The following is a 24,375-nucleotide window of genomic DNA, read 5'->3' as shown; positions in this document are numbered from 1 at the left end:
GACCCCTGTCATCCTACACAAGATTGGTTCGAAAGTGAGTAGCTGACATCTGTCAGCCTCTAAATGCAGAGAATCATGGGCACGTAAGTTTAGGTACCAAACAAAATGTATTCATTCATGGCAGTTGTTACAGCAGTGTGCTAAGTAATACATGATATTGTTTAACAATTTTGGCAAAAACTATTGCCTCATCCATTAGTGGTGAGGGTTAATGAATACTCTAGAGAGGGGACAAACTTAGCCATTGAGGGCAAGATGGGACTCTTGACGACAACTGCTGCACGGGCTCACCGTAGCTCAGCTTAGCGTGAGGCACTCATAAGAATCAACCACTTTTAATTGCCTGCCATTTCACTCTGGGACTACAATACTCTCCACAAATTCATCTATTAAAAATGCAAGTTGATTGTCTGTGCACAAATTACTACAAATGACTACTAAAGTCCCCAGTGCACTTTTATTTGCATTGTTGATTAAGAGTATTTTTTTCCTTAATGAAGACACCTTCAACAGCACCCCACCCCTCCGCTTACCCTTATACTAAGTAACCTAATTATGTAAAGTGTAAGCAGCTGTCGTGTGATTCCCTTCAGACAGTTAAAAAAAATATGTATATATTTATTGGCATTGCAAATCATATTACATGACACAGTGGAATGTCATTATTAAAGAGATCCCAGAAAAAGGAGTGTAAACATATATGTGCATCTTATTCTAGTAAAACAGTTGAGCAAAGCAATGTGCAACAGATAATCCTCCAGTGGTCAAAGTGAAGATCAATGATATCTGCCACATAACAGTTTGAGATTACCGTAATTAGCCCAAAAAAAGGGAAAAAACAAGTTTTGCAGGGTACAACCGAAACAAACCTAGTTTACATGAACATTAGATGAAACACCCTTCCGTGTCCCCCGCGCCCCCTAGCCCCTCCCCTCTTAGATTCCATTTGAATATCTTATTACACTTCAGGGGTTGCTCTTGGTGTTGTTTACATACTTGCTGTTAGGAAAATTTTAATGTAGGTATTTACTCATGTTCAGGTTGGCTTTTCTTGCAAGACCACTCTACACATCCAGGCCCTCTTAATCCCCCACTTCCAGGTGGTTTCCCTTAGGGGGTTCCAGCAAAGCTTGAGTCATTGCTCCCCAGGCAAGCAGGGCGTCTGCCGCCTTCGCAACCTGGGGCGTTCTTCTCCTATGTTCCTTCTCCGCCCGGCACATTCAAGCAAGTCTATTTTCCTGGCCTTCCTTGTCTGGGTTGACCACTCAGCAGTCAGCTTATCCCTATGCGCCTCTTTGCCACAGTGAACCACAATTTTGTGTAGTGCCTACTCAGTGTCTTTTTCGGGTTGTCGGGGAGTAGTCCCAGGTAAACTGCGTGGCGCATCCAATCCTGTTGCCTGTTTGTTGGGACAGTATCTTTGTCCAGTAAGATGCAAAACAGTGTAGTGCCATATTACATGTAGGAAATCTGCCAGCCGCGCACCACAACGGGGACAGCACTGATCTCTAGTGGGTTATATGCAGTGCATCATTTTGGGGGTTTGTTAAGCCATATGAACGATTCTATACTGTATGAGCTAAATCTAGCGCAAATTGACACCTTACGTACATCAGCAAACATTTTGAGCCAAGCTGTAGGAGTAATGGGCTCCTCGCTGGGTTGTGGCCAGACCTCCTCTATTCGCAGCGGCACTAGGTGCTGGCCTGTGCACAGCACCCAATATAGGCATGTTCTGAGCCTATGCCCGCCTGCCATAGATAACAAAGGCACCAGTGTGTGCGAGGGCTTGATAGCCTCAAGAAACGTCGGACATAGCTGGTGCGCCGTGGTCGTGTTTTTAGCATTTTGGAGGAGTTGTCCACCTCCTAGGTTGAATGACTCCATCGCCTCCTGAATAGTGAGAAAGCCTCCCTCTGAATAAAGGTCCATTAGCATTATTCAGCCACCCTCCTGCCATTTTTTGACTGACATTAAGCTTCCTATTTGAACAAAAGGGAGTATTATTCAGATGTCTAAGTCAGGGGCACACAGTGTTCGTCTGATCACCGATTGCACTGTCCTGTCCTAGATTCTGTCCATCAGTCAGATCAAGTGTGAGAAGGTATCTGTGATGCCCAGCCCCCGCCGCTCCTCGACTGGAATCCATTATGTTTGCCCTCGAACAAAGATCTCTCCCAGTTGGAATCACCGTCCAGCCAGTGGGTGGAATGGTGCAAATGTGCTGCTAAATAACATAGCTCCAAATCAGGTACCTCCATCCCTCCTTATCCTTTCAGGCAGTTGAGTCATTTTAGCCAACCCACCATACTTGCAATGATGATAAGCAAAACTACACCAACCTGAATTCAACAATAAATGAGCTAAAAAGTCAGTACGGGCTGACAATGTCAAATGATGAGGTCACTTGACCAATATATACTAAACAGCTTGTTTAGCTTGTCATGACTTTAATATGCTGCGCTAACAGCCAACATCATTTACCATAGCAGGTAGTACTTGCTTTTGGCCAAAGACTTTGGCTTATTTGATATAATTTACTGGAAAGTGTATTTTATACTGTAGATAGTGTTTGAATTTGTTACAGAACTGTACATTTCATCATTTTTGACAGTTATATTACTTGTCAGATAATTTCCAGGTTGAAAATGTCCTTTAGTGAATGTCACAATGAAATACATTTTCAAAGTACTAAAACGCATTGCAGTTCCCCTGTATCTGTGAGCTTGTAGGAGACATGAAAAACGATATTGATTGTGAAGCCTTATTGGTCAAGGCATAAATTCTTACCACAAAGTGTGCAGGGTTTTAGTGAGTGCTTTATATGTGTTGTATATTTTGCACTAGACTTCAGAACCTCGTGACTTTCATTCAGTAGAATTTTAGTTAGTGTTAGATTTTGCACCATTTTTAAATGCTGCCATGAGTAACTAGGGAGAACAACTTGTAGTGGTAACATAGGCATTTAGGCATGCAATGTGTTCTGTTTTTTGGTCATGCTGATTTGGCAACCTTTAACATAACTTCCAAAACCCTGTAGCTTATGTGTATGACACTTTCAGCCTGCCTGGCTTTTAAGTCAAAATCACATTGAATTCCCGGACTTGTATTTTCACATTGGTATTGGACCGAACATCCAACTTTAATAAACTAAGCAACAACCACCAAAAGTGTATACTGTTTATTCCAACATCCCAAACAGGTCGGGCTGGAACAGAAAATAGACCAGCCCACAAAAATAAGTGTCTTTGTTAGGGAATTAGATAGCTAAAAAGTGGTTCATATATACATATGTGGGCAGTTTTGATCTTGTAAAGACCCACTGCATAGGAGTTCATTGGGTGTGAAAGGCTGCATGGATTGAGCTCTTGCTGCAGACAATGTTTTTTGTTCTTTTAAATTAGGAAAATCAGTAGTAAAAACTGGTTCAGCAGACCATAAAACAGGTACACAAACATCCAAAAACCGGCCCACACCCTGACCCATCTGAGTGGCCCTTTGGGCACTGCCTGATTGCCCTAAGGGCGAGTCCCACCATGATCACAAATGTTTTCAGTATAATCATGCTAGAAAAATGAGCCCTCCAGGAGAATTGGGTGTTTTAGGGCTAGTTCTATACCATTATGTTGTAGAATTGGCAGCAATGTCATATTTATCCGATTACCTAGACATAACTGCTGTGTTCTACTCACAATAGAGTCTCAAAGTGTCACACATATGGGACTGAAAAGTCACACTCAAGCGCACTGAAAACATGGAAACGTCACACATAGACAAACTGGAAATTTGGCAGGTATGTTGTTGGAGAATACATATTGTTTCTTTGGGTCCAACAAGAGGAAGAAAAGTGTTGATTGCTGCATGTCAAGATTCAGCAGTATAATAGTGCTTCTTTTGGATCCCGGTACTAGCAGAGCAGTGGGTGGCGAGTGAGATATGTTATAGAGCTATTGGGGCATCCGAGTATCGGTAGAAAAAGTGATGAGTTGAGTAATGGTAGAGATGTATGGATGCATGTCAAAAAACAGTGCCATGCGTTTGTAAGTCATGACTGAGGTGTGTCATTTGCTACATGTCACAGTACAGAAATACAAAAATATTAGCGTTGAGCAGTGCAGATCAAATTTCAGATGCAAGTCCTGGGAGAATAGGGCTGGATGCTTCACATGAGGCCTACGCTGTAATAAGAGAGCTTCATGTTGAGACATGTATTGTCATGGAATGAGGTAAAAGTCAGAGCTGCCAGCTAACTCCAGTACTAAAAGATAAGTGGTTGTTGCTTAGGGTCAGGAGGCATATGGATGAGCTGCACAGAGGTCCCAAAACTGTAATGGCAGGAGGAGCATGACAAAGCTGCATGTGTGTTCAAGTACTAGAGGAGTGCCTGTGTGAGAACATGCGATAAGAAATGCAGCAACAGATTAATTTCATTTCATGACATTTGTATTGATTAGCATCTGTATACAGCTCCTTTCCATTCTATTATTTCGCATAAATCTGTCAGACGCTGAAATTACATGAAATACATGTTTGCATTCTCTATTACTATTCCTGAGAAACAAGAAGATAGTGCCCATTCCGCTTCTAACTCTGTTTCACCAGAGTACACAGCCTGTACATTATATACAACTAGATTGCTGCATGCGTGCTGCATAGCATCTCTGCCACCACTTTATTTGATCACCAGCAGCAGTGGCAAAGAGGCTGATTTTACTACTGATTCCTTGCAGGATAACACTGCACATGTTACTGGCATGACTATTTTACAATTTAAATCTGTATTTATCAACACCTTTACATAATTTGAGATCTGTTTACACTTATCTTTTTGTCATAGCATCATTTGGTAACAGTTTAATATGATTTGGGTCAGTTGTAGTTAACTCCGTTTATTTTTGGATTCTTGCAGTTGCTCCAATTACGTTACAAAGTGTTTTAAATAATTTCGCATAGCACTTGATCAACAGTGCCACGTCCTGCATTGTCCCGTATTTCAATCCAGTATAATGTCATTTCAAAAACAATGTCAGCCTCAAAGGTCATGTGATGTCACTTCCTGAGCTGTCAGAATAAAGTGATGTCACTTCCTATGATCTCACAGAGCATCAAAGGACACAGGATGTCACTTCCACTTCCTCTGGTATTTTGGTGAATAAACACCCATACGGTCAACACTATCAGTACTAAGAGACACCTGTCTGTCTTGAGGTGGCAGATATAAAATCTGTTTAGCCCCTTGTTACAGTGCTCCTTATTTGCTTGAGCCATCTCTGTGTTCTGTACCTGCAATATAGACTGCTGAAAGGTCAATCGGTGTTTGAAAATGGTATCAACTATGTCTGATCTCCAATTCACCCAGATTAGAAGGAAGTTATCCTGCACAGTGCAGATCTTTGTTACGGACAGTTTCCAGCTTCCTACTCGTGATCATTTATTTTAGGCTATGCATGATGTTGATTTGGGAGAAATTGAGTTTTTGGTGGCAACAAATGGAAAATAAGTAGTATGACCAATTTCAAGGTAACGAGGGATCTAACAACAGCCATTTCTTGGTGCGTAGGTGCTCAGTGTCCATCAAATTCCCTCTCTGTTTGACATTGCTTAAGCCATTCTGACAGCTGATGCAACCTTAAAGAGCAAGGGTGTCCAGCTTCTGGGATTACCAATTCATTGCCACTGGCCAACCTCGAAAGAGAATTTTGCAGGAATGTTTTGTAGCTACGAGCCATCAGCTTAGCACTTCTCGCCATTCTGCCCTGGGTTCAGCACTCCATGCAGAGAATCTTATTGGACTCAAGGACTGCATGTTCTACATCAGGTCACTACTGCTATTCATTGAAGCAGCAGTGGCATAGCATTAGGTACGTCAAAATAAAGTTTCCCTATTTAGAACGCACTTGCTGTGATGGGCTAGCAAGCTGGCTGATACAAGAACTTCAACAAGGACAGAAACGCATTCCATGGTGCCTGCTTCAGGTAGTCTTAAACAAATGTGACCGTCCTGGTTCTTATCCATCAATTCTGTGTGCAGCGAACAGGAACAAGACATGCTAGTTTTTGCCTGTAGGAATTGGCTACTATTCATTTCAAAATTGTTTTAATTTGATTTTCTGTTCTCTTTGCTTTCCCCATATTCAAAGTGAAGAAGAGTTACAGGTTGATAGTCTTAGCCAAAGAGGGTCCCAAAAATGGCTTGCCAAGTAACTCAACATTTAAGGTCTTAGTTCATCCATCACTAGCAATGAAGGAACTACACACTGGCTTCTTTTAATCGAAAGCCAAACTCTTGAACATACACAGTTTGGAAATCCACACATTTTGGAAGACTTTAGAGACATTTTCAGCCAGTGATATACTATGATGCTGGAGCAAATCAGCCACTCATCTAAGAAGGAAGGGATGTATCCACGCCTGTTTAAACCCCATTAGGTATTGCCACATCAAATACACGTAGGGCCCTTTGCCCTCAAACTTCTATATTCAAGTGCATGTTGTAGCCATATTAAAGTACAGAAAAAAACCAAGATTTACACCTGTGCACTCTTGGTGCAGGGCAGCACCTGCCTTGGATCTCAACATGGTTCCTCCTACGTTAATTATTTCTCCTTTTGGACTTGTCCAGAAGGTTTGAAATCGTTTGGTTATGAAAAAATGACATTCCTGTTGACCACCATGTTTGCAAGATACATGGGCAATGTCCACACTTATTCTAAGAACCCGATTTTCTTCAAAGATGTGAATCTAAGATGCATTCCTAAAATAATTCTGTAAGTTCTGATAGACATAATTAAAACAATAATTATGGACTCTTTTCAGATCCATCATCTTAGAGCAGAAATGTATCCTTTTGTTAAGCTTTAATAAAAAACTCAAGTTGCAACTTTAAAAAAAAAATTGAAGTAATTGCTCACTGTATTGAACACTTCTGTCAGAGTAAGTGTTCACACACTACACATTTCACAACATAGTTTATGGGTATGACATCAGTGTTTGCCCAAATGCCTCTCCTGTACATATGCAAACAGCAACACTGTTGATATGCCAATGTTCAATGGATCGCTACTCCAGTAATCATTTAAGCTTTAGCAGAATCTAGAGTAAGACTGTAGGTCTGTTGCAATTAGGTGCGTCATATTCTTCCCTTCTGTGGTTTTCTTAATATAATCCCGGTATTAATTCAGTAGGTGTGAATCCTTAATTTGTTTACCTCTAACTACAGTTCTCCAGTATTGGTGTTTCAAATCGACCACAGCTGACCCTTCCTTGGCTTCTGTTTACTTGCCTTCTCTACTTCTGATATGAACATCTTAGGATTGATAGTATTAAGTTGGGAATAGTGCAGTTGAAATACAAGCCCCTCCACCTCATAAATGCAGTATGTTGACTATAAACCTCCTGTTTGTGTGTTTAGATAATACTGGAATTTCCTTGCCTGAAAATAGGGGATACTTTAAGGCATGTCAGTAAATAAGAGAAGCCAGCACTGTAGTTGTGGGTAAGTAACAATTACTTCTGTAAGGTTTGCAGCAGCTTGCTCATCCATATGGTAGGTTATTTGCCTTCTGTTATCAAAGAAGAACTCACCAGATGTGCATTAAAGTGAGTTTCCTGATGTTCAGTTATTACATTTAAAATGGCTGTAATGAGCTACTAATCAGGCCTGCTAATTCGTTAGCATTTACTTTTTGAAGGCAGTCTAATGACCTGTATGTCGTAGGAGCAATTAATCCATGTAAACACTTGTCTCAATCATTGCTCAACCCCTGCAAACACTTCTTGACATGGACATGAACTGATGGACTGGTTTCTCAGTATTCTCATTTAGTCTTTATGTTCTTCTCGTCTAGGCAATTGCTCATTATGAACAGGCAGCTGACTACTACAAGGGTGAAGAATCCAACAGGTAATATATGAATTGTTTTGTGTTTGTCAGTTTTAAGCATGCCACACAAAAACGGATTCCTGAAACATGCCACTTAACATTCACCTCTTACTTTGTTTCCATCCCTTGGCATTCTGGCTTTTCAGATTCTGGTTGGCAGCCCATTTGATGATATGGGCCTAGGCTTTCTTTTTTTCAAGTCAGAGAGGATTTCAGTCTCCAAAACAGTACACTTCAGTAAGCAAGCCATTTATCAGTGGTATGAGAGCAAGAGAATAATATGCTCAACTAGAAAATAGGTGCATGAATAATTAACAGGCCTAGAAAAAGCATTCAGCATGGTCACTTCCTAGACTTAACAGTTGGTCTGTGGATTTTTGTCTATTCTTACATTTTCTGGCCTGCTCTGAAGAGTGCTTTTGTTGTCTACTCCTTCAAATAATTTGTTTTCTGTTGTGTGAAATATGATGCAGATATCCTTTCCACTCACATATCCATTCCTTGAGCTGATGTATATCAGTGTTTAAAAGTCACATGGAAAGTAACAATGCTACATTATAGTTTTTTTCACACCATGGATTTACCACAGTTTCCGAGCTCTGAAAGTCATAGTAGCTAACTGGGTGATACTCGATGCTTTTCCATCTTCTATGCTCCAAACAGAAGGGGTAAAAAGGTAACTGAACACCATGTTCATAAGAGAAACAGTTTGAACACCAAGGAAAGTCTTAGGGATGCCATTTTAAATAACCAACCATATATGCTCAAAATATGCAACAAAACCCCAAAAGTTGAATCGGGAAGGGTGCCTCCTAGCTAGGAATCCACGTAGTACTTTGAATTAACTCATCAGTTCATAAGCCCCAATAGTCCTAACATTTCTCTCAACTGTCAGATGACTAGCCTCGACCTAAAGTGAATCTTTGCTCACAACCAAAGAAAAGTTGAAACCTTCGTACAAGGTTTGCTTTAGGTCTCGTTTTACCAGGACACAACACTACAGGTCATTTGTTAGCTATTTCCACTAAGTTCATATTTTTCCCCCAATGACGCAGGCCTAAATGTTCAACCTTTACTGATTACTGCTCTTTATTTAGTAGCAAAATTATTTTGTAATTTTCTCTTTGAGGAAAAGGCCTTAGTCTCTTCTGTCGAATTACCCCTCACTGTACTACTATTGGTGATCCATAAACTGCAGTGGATAGTTATAGTGTTTGACCCACAGAGCCTGCATTTAAAGTTTTTTTTTAAAAATGTTTGAATGTATGAGATCTTGTGCTTAAATTCAACAAGGGAGCGTGTACAACGGGGACCTATCCATGACAAAGGAACGACTGGTCGCTCTTGGGCCCTTGACTGAAATGGACAGAAGCTTTTGTATGTGCATTCATATGCATTAGGTTCCTGGTGCCATTTCCAGACATCTAGTAATGGTCTTATTATGGTATTGAGTCTTATTTGCATTTGGGGCCCTCAATCGCCTACTTATTATGCATATTAAACGCCCTTAATAATGATAAATGCCTGTTTTTTTATTTTGTACTTGCCGTTATATGTTCAAGTAATGTGTGGTAGACGAGAAAGACGGGGCCCTGTCATGTTAAGCTGAAGAGATAGCTAGTAGTCCAGACCCAGCCTGGAAGGAAGCATGTTTCTGATAGCTGCAACCGGGATGAAAGAGTGCTGCACTGTATTTTTAACAGTCTGAGAGCTCCTGTTTGGCTCTACCTTGCATTATGCATCAGCAGCCGAAAGATGATGTTTTCTTTGTTAATTTGCAGCTCTGCCAACAAGTGTTTACTGAAAGTTGCCACCTATGCAGCACAGCTGGAACAGTACCAAAAAGCCATTGAAATATATGAACAGGTATGTTTTTTGTAAGTTTTACAGGGGTAAGGAGGAGGCAGAAGAGAGATGGGGTTGAAGATGCAAGACAAATTAGTGGGACTGACCTTTACTCATGTGAACTCTGTGGAATGGTGTTCTCTTTTGCTTCTCTCGTTACTTTTTTGCTTTTGAAACTAGAATGAGCACTGACAAAATATTCTCCAGTGTGTCCACCTTTAAACCGTTTGAGGTGTTTTGTATGGTTGAGTGGGTTTACCTGTAAATATTTACCAAAGACAGTGTCTGTCACAACCCTCCTGGTTATCTCTGGTCTTTATTAGTACCTTGCATTAACCCCTTTGCTGTCCCACTTATATATATCAATCATGTAAGAATGTCTTCAAGATGTCCTTACGAATTGTATATACATCATTAGGCAGTCAAGGTTCTCTCTGCTCTTTTTGATTATTTTTTTATTCTTTTTATTTGTGTTCCCCCTGATGGGAGACGAACTCTTCCGTGGCATGGGGTTAGAGGGAAAGAGTTTGCCAGCGCCCAATTGCAGCTAAATGGGTTCTGCCCATTTATTCTGCCCAGATTGTTTGCTTTTTGCTTAGCCAGATTTAAACATTTACTCAGGGTGAGTCTCACTACTTAAGTCGCACCTACAATTTTTACATGTTAATTGGACTGCATGTAACACCAGTGACTGCCTTCTAAGGTAAGGCCATTGTGACGCATCTAGGGTAAGGTGCACTGGACTGGTTGCACAGAAACATATGTGTCGGCTACACCTATGAGACTAGAGTTGTGTGCAGCCCAGTAATTGTGCATAGGTAGCAAAGTCCAGTGAGGTATCCAACTGGGGTGAAACATGTCTCTCACGTTTGAATATACAAGTCTCAAGGACCTACATCTACATCTTATTGGTCATCCATAATTGTTATATTTCTGTGGCTCAGCTCAGGATCACATTCCAGGGACTTTTGTCACCCTACTGGGCCAAGTTAATTACTCTGCTCATCAGCAGAGGCCACAAAGGCCTCCCTACACAAAAGGAGCAATTAATAGTGCCTTACTCATCACCTTAGGAGGACGGGATGGCGAGTAAAATCTGCATCTAGTAATTAGCTGATACACTGCACCAGGTTTGGGACAGGCTAGGCCCACTGAAAAAAGGAGGAAACCCAGACATCTGAAGCTAGCACAGAAAGGAGCTTAATTTTAAAGTTTTGGTGGGAAAGTCCCTTGCAGTGATGTCAGCTAGGGGTGGAGCGGAGCCTCCAGAGGAAATTTGCATAGAGACCACTTTACAGCGCTGTATTGGATTGCCCCAGCTTCGTATGAAGGAGGGTTGGGGCATGGTTCGAGGGGTGGCCAGGCTCCACAGGTTTGGCCAGGGGTGCCTGGAATCTAGAACGATCCACCGCCACCTAAAGGCTCTTGCACCATGGAGAGACAGCGTTTTGGACACTGAAATGGAGGTCAGCCACACCATGGTCATCAGGAAGGACAAGCCCTCTGATGCCCTAATGAACTTAGGACTCTGTCTGGAGTTGACCCCATGACCAGTGGTCTCTCAAGGACCAGTGTGACTGGTTCCCTTACAACCCATAAGGACCAGTGGGAGGAAGGCAAGGACTTCTGTGCCCAGAAGGAAAGAAGGAGCACTAGAGACAAAGTGTAGGAAGCTGGCCAGGTGCATGCTGGGTACCCCAGGTACTTACACCTTATACCAGGTATCCCCTCTTAGTGAAGTGTAGGCAGTGTCTAGAAGCCTGTCTCTCTACAGGTAGCTGTGGATGAGCTGCCAAGGCTTGTCTAAGAGACATGCAAAACTAATGCAATACCACTGTAATCACACAGCACTAACACACATGAAAGAAAACACTCAGTTGTACAAAAATAAAGGTACTTTATTTTTGGAACACAATACCACAAAGACTAGTAGGGCAACCCTCAAATAGGAGTTAAGTAATGCACTAAATATATACACTAGTAAACAGTAATAGGCATAGAAAAGGTTAGAAAATAGTGCGAATAGCAATAACCAATAGAGACCCTAGGGGGATCCCAAACCATATACTAAAAAAATGGAATGCGGACACAGAACCCCCACCTAGGTAAGTGAAATGTGTAGAGGGGAGCTGGAAGTACTAGAAAACCACAGACGTAAGTAACACAGTACCCCCCAGTGAGCAGGAAAGCAGCAATAAATCACTGGAATTTCCCCAAGTCACCCAAAAGGAAGGAAAAAAAGAAAAGAAGACACCCAGACAAGACTGCAAGAAACCAGTGGTGGATTCCTGGAGAAGATCTGTGGAAAGAGGGGATCAAGTCCAAAACTCACAGTGGAGTCCAGGAGGACTAGGAGCTACTACCCACTCAGCTGTACTTGCAGGAGTTGGTCGCTGTTGAAGAAGAACTGGTCAGCACTGAAGCCCTGGAGCCAAAGAAGCGTTCCTGATGGAGGCAGATGTCCCACGCTGGAGTGAAGATTGCAGACGGGTGTTGGTGCAGGAATTCCACCAACAAGTCTTGGCAAAGGCAGACTCGTGGTTTTTGGAAAAGCAGTGCTGCCGGGGACCAGCATGGCCCAGGAGGTCTCAACCCAGGAGGGGGGGGTCACAGAGGACCCTCGGCGACTCAGAGGATCCACAGAAGCAGAGGCAGCACCCACAGGAGTCCCACAGGACGGGGACACAGAAGTTGCAGAAGGAGCCCATGCAGTACTACAGAAAGGGATCCCACGCCGCAGGAGAACCGCTCAGAGGGCTGTGCATCGCAGGAAGGAGTGCTGGAGACTGGAGCTACACGTTTCCTAAAGATCCCTTGGAGGAAATGCAAACAAGCCTTAGCAGCTGCAAGAGATGCGGTGCACGGGGGTACTTTCTTGTGTGGAAAGGCAAGGACTTACCTTCACCAAAGTTAGACAGCTGACAGAGAGGACCAAGAGGACTACTCCGGACCACCACCCTTCATGCAGGATCCACACAGCTCGGGATGAGAGGAGATCCACGCAGCTGGCTGTAGTTGCAGCAGGGACCTGCGGATGCAGGGGAGTGACTCCTTCACTCCAAGGGAGATTCCTTCTTCTTGTGCAGGATGAAGAGTTGCAGGGAAATGTTGCAAAACTGGCAGGAGCCGTGGAAACAAAGTTGCAGAAGAGTTTTCTTGGTCGATTGCAGCGTTGTCGGTTCCTGTAGGGTCCAGTCAGGATTTCAGTGGCCGGAAGTCGAAGAGGAGGTTGCAGAGAAGTCCAGCTGGAATCTTGCATGCTGAATCTGAGGACCCACCCAAGAGAGAGAGACCCTAAATAGCCCTGAAAGGGGATTGGTCATGTAGCCTGGTAAGCACCTATCAGGAGGGGCTCTGACGTCACCTGCCTGGCCTGGCCACTCAGATGCTCCCAGAGTTCCCTGCCAACCTTGGAAGCAAGATTGTAGAACCCTGGGAGTGGTAATGGACAGAGGAGTGGTCACTCCCCCTACCATTGTCCCGTTTTGCGCCAGAGCAGAGATTGGGGGGGGGGGGGATGTCCCTGAACCGTTGTGTACTGGTTTCTGCACAAAGGGCACCAAATGTGCCCTTCAAAACATACAAATGGCTTGGGGAGGCTACCCCTCCCAAGCCTGTCACACCTATTTCTAAAGGCCCTCTCCCAAAGGAAATCCTTTGTTCTGCCTTCCTGCCCTTGATCAGATCAAGCAGCAGGAGGGCAGAAACCTGTCTGAGGGGTGGCAGCAGTTGGGCTGCCCTGAAAACCCTGTAAAACTGGTGGTAGCAAAGCTGGGGGTCCTCTAAGGAGCGTCCAGAGTGCATGGAATCCTACTTCCAATACTTGCAACAGTATTAGGGTATGATTCCGACATGTTTGATACCAAACATGCTCAGGTTCGGAGTTACAATTATGTAGCTGGACTTATGTCTAATACACGCGTAAAATGGCATCCTGCACTCACAGAGTCCAGGAAAATGGGCCTGGAGTTTGTGGGGTCCCCTCTGCTAGTGCAGGAGTGCCCTCACACATGGGTACCTGCATCCCGCCCTCTGGGCTGAGAGAGCCTGCCGTAGGGGTGACTTATGTGACTTGGTGCAGTGACTTGTAGTGGAAAAGGGTACATGCACCCGTTTCATGCATACTGCAATGGCAGGCCTGCAGAACCCTTTGCATGGGCTCCCTATGGGTGGCAGAATAACTACTTTAGCCCATAGGGATCCCTTGGCACCCCAGTGCCCTAGGTACCTAGGTACATCTGGATATACCATGGACCAGTATGCCAATTGTGGGAAGAAAAAGGTGCAGTTACCAAGTTAGAAGGGAGAGAGCATAGTCACTGGGGTCCCGGTTAGCAGGATCACAGTGAACACAGTCAGACACACTGACAACAGGCAGAAAATGGGGATAACCATACCAAGAAAGAGGGCACTTTACTACACAAAGCAAATGAGAAAAACTGGTACAGGGAGCCAGTGAAACCAGCTCCTTGCAAAGTGCCATTTCGGAGGCCAGGAGGGCTGCTACAAAGGCTCTATGTGGGTAGGGCATCCCACCAGGAGAAAAAGGAGCCAAGATAATAATAATCAACTCCAGCAGGTCCAGAGTTATGCCATTTGGAATTCTGCCTATTTAAACATGCCCCAAATGAGAAAACAAGCATGTGGATTTCCTCAGCTATTTCCTTTGAACCCCCAGGAGTAGTTTGGTGCCTATGGATTGGTGCAAAGGTCATTAATTATTTATGGCCTAGGAGGGGGCATGCTGAGGGCTCCACCCCAGAGTCCAGCAAAGCCCGGGGATCCCTTCATCCAGGATGGTGTATGCACAAATGGGCCTGGGATCCCAATCCTGGCTCCCTGAAGCAACAGAAGGGAGGCAGAGCACCATGGTGGTCTCTTCATTTCCAACCTCCTGCCCCCCTCCTTCCAGTTCCTTTGTCTAGGAGGAGCACATGCACCGGCAACCAGGAGAACCGGCCAGGCAGGAAGTCAACTGGGGCATCTTAGAGTAAACTTTGTGGACAACCGCCAACATAAAGAGTATCCAGGTGTTCAGTGGGCACATACACCAGTAATAAATAGACATGTAAAACAGACATGTAGCACAAAGCCTTGTGCAAGTGAACAATTCATCTAAGTATGCAGGGCCATGAAACCCAGGACACCCAGGTTTTTATCAAGTTTTAAACACCCCTTAGGCTGGAACCTTGGAGTGCAGAGACCATAGTGGTTTTTTTGTTTTTTTTATGGCTGCATGTTTTTTGCCCTAAAGTGGTTAAACAAAGACAGACTTATGTTTGTTTGATTTAAGAGTACCTTATTTAGAATGGTATTGGGAACTGATTCCTAAATATTGCAGTGCTTTATTATTATTGAGGATTGTGTGGAAAACATGGTTACTGATTTCAGTGATAGAGATGGTTTGTTAACATGTGATTCTTGGTCTTATAATGTAGTAACTCTGACACAGCCAATAAGCCTGCCTTATTTAAAGTGACAGCCTCCTGCATGGTGATACACCATCTGGCGTGGGGGGGTCAGGAACATTTTTTTTTTTTTTGTGATGACCCATTATGGGCTAATGTGATTTCAGAAGGTCACCGAAGGTATTTCCATCACCCTTCTGTGTGTGTGTTGGTGTGGGTGTGTGTGTGTGTGTGTGTGTGTGTGTGTGTGTGTGTGTGTGTGTGTGTGTTCGTTGTTTTGAGTGTCATTGTTGAATGCCAGGGAACGGTGATTATTAGCTAGCCCACTTAACCTCCCATTAGTATGCAGTGGACTGCTCCACTTCGGCTACACTGAGAAAGTTGAGCTATATAATGGGTTGCTTGGTTCTCATTGACTGGATAATTGTGGACCTATTACTTGTGCAGGCTTCTCGTCCTGCACAACTATAGGCCCAGTTTCCTTACACCTACCCTTTCTGGCCCCCAGCTAACTCCCAGGAGACGGCTGGCGCTCACTTCTAGGCAACCTCATCAGTATACGTGTGAGGTCATAAATTATGTCACATACACATCATTGGACCTCGGAGGAATTTCCTAAACAGCTATTACTGCCCTCAACTTCTTCCTGGCCATGACCACCAGCTCAAACCACATTTTTTTATGTTGGATGGATAGAAGGCAGGAGGTGTGGTCCAGTTCTTCCGATCCTCCTTCTCACTAACCCCTTTTGTGACCACCAACTGAAAACAAGCATTTGCAATGCAAAAGGTCTCACTTTTACTTCAGTTAGAGCTATTGGCATTGTAAATTCATAACTGGACTTTTCTTGCCACATAAATTGGTCAGCTCTGCCTCATAACTTTGTCTTTTCGTGCCACATAATTTCAGCGGCCCTGCATATAACTAAAACACTTGTATTTGCCTTCTTCCTCTATCTGTAGCCAAAAATGAAAATGTTGCCGTTTAGCATCCTAGTTACACCTGCCATGCTAATTACAATTGAATACCACTTTTACTACCCCACCATCAGAGCTGCTGGCTGGCTAACACAATGCCCAAAAAAAGACAGCCACAGAGGAGTAACAAGAGAAATAAAGTAGAGGGGTCACCCACACTTATCAAGAACGCTCAAACAGTCATAGTTTAATAAGGATGTTAAGTTGGCCTGAATCATGGTCCTAATTGCAGTAACCAGAGATAAATAAAACATATACAATTATCATGAAAACCCATTAAAAGCCTTTATCAGAAATAAACATTTGGCATTAGACTGTGATGCTCAGAATAGCCCCTAGAGGACACCACAATGAAAATGGCATTTGTAAGGCACATAGTCATGTAGCCATATAGTTAGCCCCTAGAGAATATAACCACATGAAAAGAAAATGTCGAAGTAATGCACCGTAACCATATATTTATCCTCTAGGGGGCATAGCACATTACAGATTTTTAGGGCTAGCAGGCCTACTGCAATGAAATTACAAACAAGGCCTTTATGCCACAAACTACTCCCAGCTGTAAAAAAAGAGTTACAAACATGAGAGTGCTTAGAATGACACTGCATGGTGGGAGGGGTTATTATTTTGGGGTCCTCACTAATGTAGTATGGGGACCCCGAGATTATGTATATAGAGCACATGCAAAGAATTATGGGACGAGTTTCCGTGCTGCGAATATTGTACTATGTTGACTGTAATGCTTAGAACAGCCCCTTGCGGACACCATAAAGAAAATAGCATTTGTAAGAAACATCGTCACGTAACCATATAGTTAGCCCTTAGAGGGCATAACCACATGAAAAGAAAATGGCAGAAAGTAATGCAGTGTAACTATATATTTAGCCCTTAGAGGGCGTAGTGACTTACACATTTTCTGAGCTAACAGGCCAAATGCAATGATATTACAAACAAGGCCCTTAAAATACAAACTGCCTCCCAGCTGTAAAACAAATGTTCCAGCCATGAGAGAGCTTAAACAGACACATAATGGTCGAAGGGGTTATTATTTTGGCCTTCCCACTAACCTTGTGTGGGGACCCAGAGATTATGTAGACATAGCATGTTGTCATGAACGTTTTGGTGGTGGTACAATTGTCCCAGGGCCACCACAGGCTTAGTTATGAAAAAAAATGTTTTCTAAAAGTAATGACCTGCAAAACATCATGGGGTGAGTTTCCTGAGTACAGTGTGTATTGTAGTATCGCCTCTCCTGCTATGTCGGGAGAGCCGATTTGAGGATTTCTGTGTTTTTTTACGCAAGGCATTTATCAATTACATTTATTAGTTTGTGAAAACTATGGAGCATGAAGGGGATAGCCAAAAGAAATTACTCTGATTAGGTAACAGAGTGAACAATGGGGCCAGCGCTTCAGTACCGCCGAAGGAGTTTGCGGTGTTCTGTGCTGTGAGCACCATGGCTGCCATGGAGCCCGAAGGTGAGAGACCAAAAAAAAAATAGTTTGCCCATGCTGAAGTAAATCGGCAATAATCCATGTAACCGGGTCAGTTCACAATGCAGTAACAAAACTGCCCCAAGGCGGGACAAATATAAAGCATTTACCAATAACATCAGGGAGTTTTTGAAAGGCAAGTCCACAAAGAAGTGAAAGTGATGGGCGTGAGACAGGCAGCCCACAAAATACTTAATACAGGGTAAAAAAAGCGCTTCCGCGCTCGACCTAAAAAGAAGCAGGAGGAGGGAATTGATAGGGGATGGATTAGAGCTGATTCTAGTCCCTCCCTCTTCAATCCCCTCTTCAGGATTTATTTTTCAGACTTCTCCTTCACCTCTCCCAGTGCTTCTTAGTCCAAGAGAATCATTAGGAGCGGAAGTAGCTTGTTATCCGTGCCCCATCAAGGAGCCAGATGTTATTTGGATTTTCTTTGTTCTAAGAAAAAATCCAAACAGTGTCTGTGTATTGTCTGGAGAGCAGACCCCAAGTTTTGTGTCCCAGTAATAAGCCAAATGCTGTTTTGGATTTTTTCTTATCCTAAGTGAAATGCTTCATGAGACAAAGACACACATGCCTGCATGGCAGCATGGATCTTGCACTATGTTTGACGTTTTCATAGTCTCAGGAAAAACCAGCAGTTAGATGTTTGCGGGGGCACAGAAACATACACTCCTCCGTGTCCCAGCCAGGAGCCTGGACACTATTTTGAATTTTCATAGCTTCAGAAAAATTTCATACAGAACGTGGTTTCCTGCTAGGACACAAACATACTTCTGGGCCTGAGGTCACTCCGCATTCAGGTAACCTGTTAATCCTAGACATTTTGAACTCTAGATACAAGGAGTTCTGGGTGGTGTAGTTTGGGAGGATGCCCTGCAGGATGAAAAACAAAAAGGATTTCCTCACATTTCTGTGACGGAAGGTTCCAGAGTGTGTGGAGAAACACAACACAACACTCCCTCCCAGTACAGTTCCCTTACTTCCACCAGTAGAAATAAGTACTTCACATTTATCGGTGGGCCTATCTTAACTGACAGGAACAGACCAAATATGTGATAGCTCTGTAGGATCAGTGGGTAACCATACAGTCAGAATTTAGGCCTGTTCTCATTTCCAGTGCAACTGGTCTACTCACACTTCTAGCACAGTTTTTATTTGGAGAAGTGTAGGAACACTGGATAGTAGGACCTTTGCAATTTTCCAGAAGTTCTAGAATTTTCGGTTAGAGAAAAGTGAAGAAATTGTGAGTTTTTTGTTGTTGTTGTTACCTTTGCTTTTAAATTTGCAGATGATTCTGATTAATATGTTTTAATTCCTGCAAGCCGCATCACCATAGCTTTCAGAAATTTCCCATGTTAATCCGTTCACCTGAGTTCTGACCGACCTTGTGTGAAAACACTGCGGTCCACCCCAGTGGCACCTCCACCCATCAAAAACATTTTCTGGAGTGTGGAGTGCGGATCCCTGATCAAACTCATGAAAACTCCACCCTTGTCTGAAGTCCTCAGACTCAGAAGACCTATTGGCAACAAAGAATTGGGCAAGGCCTTGGGAGGAATGTGTTCCTTTGTGAGGAACACAGAAGGAAACTAGCATGCTTTTGAGGAAAATGTCGAAAATATTCAAAATGTCTTGTTCATTGTGTTATCCCAGCCAGAAGAGTTGGGCTAAAGCAATCTGGCTCCCAGGAATAGAAATCAGATGAGTAGATAGTAAACATATATACGTTTGCAATGTTTTTCCATACAGTTCAGAGCTGATACCTGAGACCAAAATAAATGCACCCTGAACAGATTGTTTGTAGCAAATTTCACAGCACCCAGTTTATTGCCTTTGAGCACCTATAAGTCTGATATAACCACATTCAGGAGAACAAGAGGACCAAAGCTGTGGCTCTAGCCTCCACAGAGACATTTTCTCAAATGAGGGAAACTGGAGAGAATTACCATTTTGGAAGGAAAATAAACAAGATGTTGGTTATAAATTTAGCAGTGTGTTCTACTGGCCACCCAGTACATTAGATTATTTAGATCGTTAAGAATTTGAAAGTACATAGGTTTATGCTTTCCATATAGTCTTGAGTTTGATTTCTGTTTTCAAATGGGCAGTGCACCATAAAAACCGGGTCATGATCTGCGTTATTATTACATAACTGATTGTGCAGACTATATTCCCTAAAATAAATATTTGGTGTTGCTAGATATTCAGAGCAATAGTTTATTTGATACTGTTACAGGGTCTATATTTATCTGTTTAAGAAACATGTTTAATATGTCACGTTTCTCAAACAAATGAGAATGGCTCCACATTATTCATTACATCTTCTAGCTGCAGTGAGCTATTGATTTCGAACTCCGGCTCTGAATGAGAAGTGTAGAAAGTAAAAGTTGACAGAATAAACTCTTAACTGTCATTCCTAGCTTGAATTATCGGTGTTCCTATCTTCTTGATATTACAAGAACCTATTTTTGACATTTATTACCTCAGCTTGTCATTGTGTCGCTTCTCTCTTCAGGTTGGTACAATGGCAATGGACAGCCCCTTGCTGAAATACAGCGCTAAGGAATATTTCTTCAAAGCAGCCCTTTGCCACTTTTGTGTGGACATGCTCAACGCAAAGGTGAGCTGAGCCTTCTGCACCATTCTTGCTCATATTGTTGAACCTGGTGAAATGTGATTTTATAGCTTCAGTGGTTAATTCAAAATAAAAGTAAAAGAAATGCATAATCTATTCTTCCATCTTCAGGCAGTGGTGTTTGCACATTTTCGTCTTGCATTCCGGACAAAAGGATTAGCATTATGCATGTTGATGATATCATGCAATCTGAAATTTCCTATCGCTTTACTCCCCTCTCCCCTCTCCACCCCCCACCCCCCCCCCCACCTCCACCTTATTCTTCTAGCAGCAGGAATTACAAATCGTAACTTCTGTTTCTGAAGAAGCTGGCTGTAAAGAGAAGTCTGCATGGGTTTTCTTAAAGTATGAATTAAGGCCCATGGAAAGGAAGAGGTGGAGACTATTCGAAGTAAGAAAGGTGATGCATGAGAGGTTTCTGCCTCTTTACATGTTTGAAAGGTATAGTTTCCCATTTGATCTCCTAGCTACAGGGTCATTGTACACTCAAGCTTATAAAGAAGTGAATGAGCAATTTTAATCACACTCAGACGCGAACCTGTGTGAGCGCGGAAATCATGACCATATTTTGATGGTGGACTTCATGCTCGAGGTCGATGAACCTTTTATATCTGCTTTAAGGAAAACATTATAACTAGAAGTCAATTACCAAATAATACAATATTCAGCATTAGAAACCCAATAAATAACACACCATGATCAATTCGACCATGAATAACCACACCACTTTATTAAGAATTAGAAAGTTTAGTTCCCTATATTAACAAAGCTAAGGTCATGAATATTAATCTCAAAACCAATTGATAAATGTAAAGAAACAACACAGGCTGATCTATTCAGCGAAAGAATCTAAGCTTAATCAATGCAATAAGAATAATAATTTCAATGGAGAGTACACAAACTAATAGCAATAATATTTGAGCACGAGAAATTGAATACATTGAATTAAACAGAAATAAAAGTGTCAATGATAGTTCATAAGTATAAGAGTTATACCTCACTAACCACTGATTAGCATTAGCATGTTGGTCTTCATGCAAAAGTTTTAGTAAGACTAATTTGGAAAAATACTTAACTATGGCACTATCAAAATTAGCAGCAGATTGGTACCTGTAAAACCAAAGACAAAGAGCAAGACATCATTTTACAATTTCATAATTACCTATCCTATTTGGAAACAGCAAACAGTTTAGCTTCATCAGGAGGACAGCAACGTCGGAATAAGCAGGAACAGGGAAAGAGGAGACGGTTTAGACGTATGGACTATAATGTTCCTAAACCATCAGACTATTAGGTCATCATAGAACAGATAAGATAAAATCGGAAAAAAAATAAAGTACCAAAAAGTCAGTAGTCTATCTGGCACAGAGTAATCACTCTTCTCAGAAGAATAGCTCCCAAGAATAATGGCAGAATGGCTGAAAAGGCTCAAGAATGACTGTGTAGTCTCTTTATATTAACAGATTATATAATTTCCCATTGGACAAGAAAGCCAGGCGAAGAAAGAACAACCAATTACAAAGACATTAGATATCAACTTTACGTTCTAAGTTACTTTTCTAGACATTTACAGGATCCTGGTTGGTTGTGCCTCCATTCACTTATTCTAAAACGTATACAATAGTATCTTTGTAGGTTCCTTCCATCTGGTTTCAATACTTTGTTTTGTTCGACATCGTGAGGGAAAGGCATGACATTTAAGAACAGTAGGAACAGGATGTAATGTTGTGAATTGTCAGAAGAAAACCAGAGTTAGAAACATGTCTTTACACAAATGAATAGAGCTAGTCAAACGTTGGACATGAAGTCATGAGAGTGAAGTACACTAGAAACATTTAATACAGATACCATTACGCAGTGGCCTTGCTCAGCTTCAGGCCCAGCAGAGAACAAGAAATACTTGTATTATTTCAGAAAATTTATTCTACAGAAATAAATGTAACTCTCAACATAACACTAACATTACTCAATTAGTTTTCATGTTGGCCTCACGTTCAATGGTGGCCAATTTAGCAAGCACATTACGCGTGATATAGAATTTAACATACAATTATTTATGTATCAAAATATAAGTATGGTTATGGGAAAAATATTAGTGCAAAATTCAGCTCTCACAATCCCTTCTCTGATGACTATATGTTATCACACAAAAACCTCAAATAAATGTATTTATTTCAATGCATGATTTAAAACTTTGATTCTTGTTCATTTCTGTAAATGTTCTTTCTACTAGAACTTTCCCCATATATTTATTCCATTTGAAATTCTACTCTCCTGATTCTTTTAAAATATTCTCCTTTTGATTGTTTTAAACAATTTGTACAATTTCCCACTGATTCAATTCTCTTGCCAGCCTTTTCCCAAATAGTAGTTTCGGTTATTTCTTTTAGTTCAGATTCTTGTTTTGTTAGAGTGTTAATCAGGCTTCCAACTGCTTTACTGTTGTCTGGTATAAAAGAACAACAGTGACGCGGACCTCGCAATTTACAAACTCTGCCTTCTTTCGCCAATAGATGTCTAACGCGAGGCGGTTCTGAAGAGTCATAGCTCTTGTTGCAGACATTTGTGTATAAAAGGAGATTAGCTCCTGAAAAATCTGATAACATGTCATGCACTACTGTAGACAGCCTTTGTATTTTCACTGAATTTAGAACAACTCCCACTGAAGGAATTATTGCTTCAGATGTGTCTCCCACAATGCTAGAAACTGATTCTCACTGGTGTCTAGGTTGTGATTCAGGAAATTTACTCAAGTCATCAAGTTGGTACATTTTCAGGAAGACTATTCCCAAATAACATGTGCCATACCATCCTCTAGGAAGATGGTAATAAGCATTTTTCCCACAGATGCAGTAGATTCCAAGCATTGCTGGATCCTGACCATTTAAAATGAATGCCCATTTGCTCTGAAACAAAAACTCATGCCTACATTCACTCGTTCCCACATATATCCAATCAAAATAAGATTCTGGCCTATATATACAAAGCTTGCCTACATGTTGTGCATCTAAAGCGAATTTCCTTTGTTTTGAGATGTCAGTATAAGCATGATCAGTTCCAGGGCTACGTGGAAGCATTCCCTTGACTATCTTAGCCTTTACTGCCCCCCTTCTTTTCTCAGCATTTTCCAAGAAACTCTTTTCAACAGGTGTTAGTAAGCAGGTTAGATTATTACGGTGTGCATATACCGTCCCTAATGTTAATGTAGGTTCAAAGAACCTTCTTACTAATACTATGTCATTATCCTTAACTACTTTACTAAAATATCTATTTATGGGGCCAAAGGAAAACACAAGGTCATAATTAGAATAGAAATACTGTATACTCACTTGGTTATAGAACCTTGTTAGTAAAAGACTGCAAGTTATGCCATATGTTAATGGTAGACTGTGATATGAAATTCCCTCCTCAACAGGGACTGGAATCTGCGTACAGGCATAGCAATTTCTCTCATCCATAGTGTCAACATACACTCGCAATAAGCGATAGAAGACATTAGAAGAGAGTTCTTTCTCTTCGTATGAGTAGTTTTAATCTATTTTAAACCTATCTTGCTAAAAGAGTAGAATTTAATTCCAAAGGAGTAGTAGTATGTACAGCTATATTATGGTTGGCTCCATTTGAATCAAATACAGTCATTCTCACAATCAGCAACAAACATACAACTGCACAAACAATTGCCAAACCTATACATTTACAGCATTTGTTTTTAGTGTGCTGTTTGCAAGAGTCTCCCATAGTCTGTAAGGAATAAGAAAGTAAAAGCAAATACAAATATATGGCTATGCATCAAAAATCAAAACAAACATTTTCATTTGTATAATCTTCAATCTTCAGTTTTCTATCCCTCCTAAAAAAAAAATCCCCAAAAATTAATTTATACTTTCAGGATCCTTTCTCAAAGTCCGGTAAGGTTGTCAAAATCAGTTCAGCAGCTTGTCAAAAATCAAATAACAGCTGTTATATCAGGTTATCAAAGTCTTTTCCGGTAAAATTCAGCACAGTCTCTTATTTTCTTTTAATTTCAAATGCAAAGATTTCCCAACAAAGTCTCATTTAATTAGCATGTACCAAAATGTAGACCAGGAATGTCTCTATCGAAACAAATTCAAAAATTCTTCTTGCCATTAGT

At 41.8% G+C, this 24,375-nt stretch overlaps 1 protein-coding gene across 2 annotated transcripts in view; it reads left to right on the top strand.

Annotated features, from left to right (window-relative positions):
• The window catches only part of NAPA (NSF attachment protein alpha), a 177,913-nt gene that overhangs the window by 66,991 nt on the left and 86,547 nt on the right, over positions 1–24,375 (top strand). For both annotated transcript variants that reach the window (XM_069207500.1, XM_069207501.1), the window contains exons 6-8: positions 7,848–7,903; positions 9,664–9,748; positions 20,124–20,228. In XM_069207500.1, the coding sequence (XP_069063601.1) occupies positions 7,848–7,903; positions 9,664–9,748; positions 20,124–20,228 (246 nt within the window). The remainder of the gene's footprint in view (positions 1–7,847; positions 7,904–9,663; positions 9,749–20,123; positions 20,229–24,375) is intronic.

This window comes from Pleurodeles waltl, chromosome 9, assembly GCF_031143425.1.
Source record: "Pleurodeles waltl isolate 20211129_DDA chromosome 9, aPleWal1.hap1.20221129, whole genome shotgun sequence".
Classification (NCBI taxonomy): Eukaryota; Metazoa; Chordata; class Amphibia; order Caudata; family Salamandridae; genus Pleurodeles; species Pleurodeles waltl.
The sequence above is the reverse complement of the archived record's forward strand: the minus strand, read 5'-3'. Positions and strand labels throughout refer to the sequence as shown.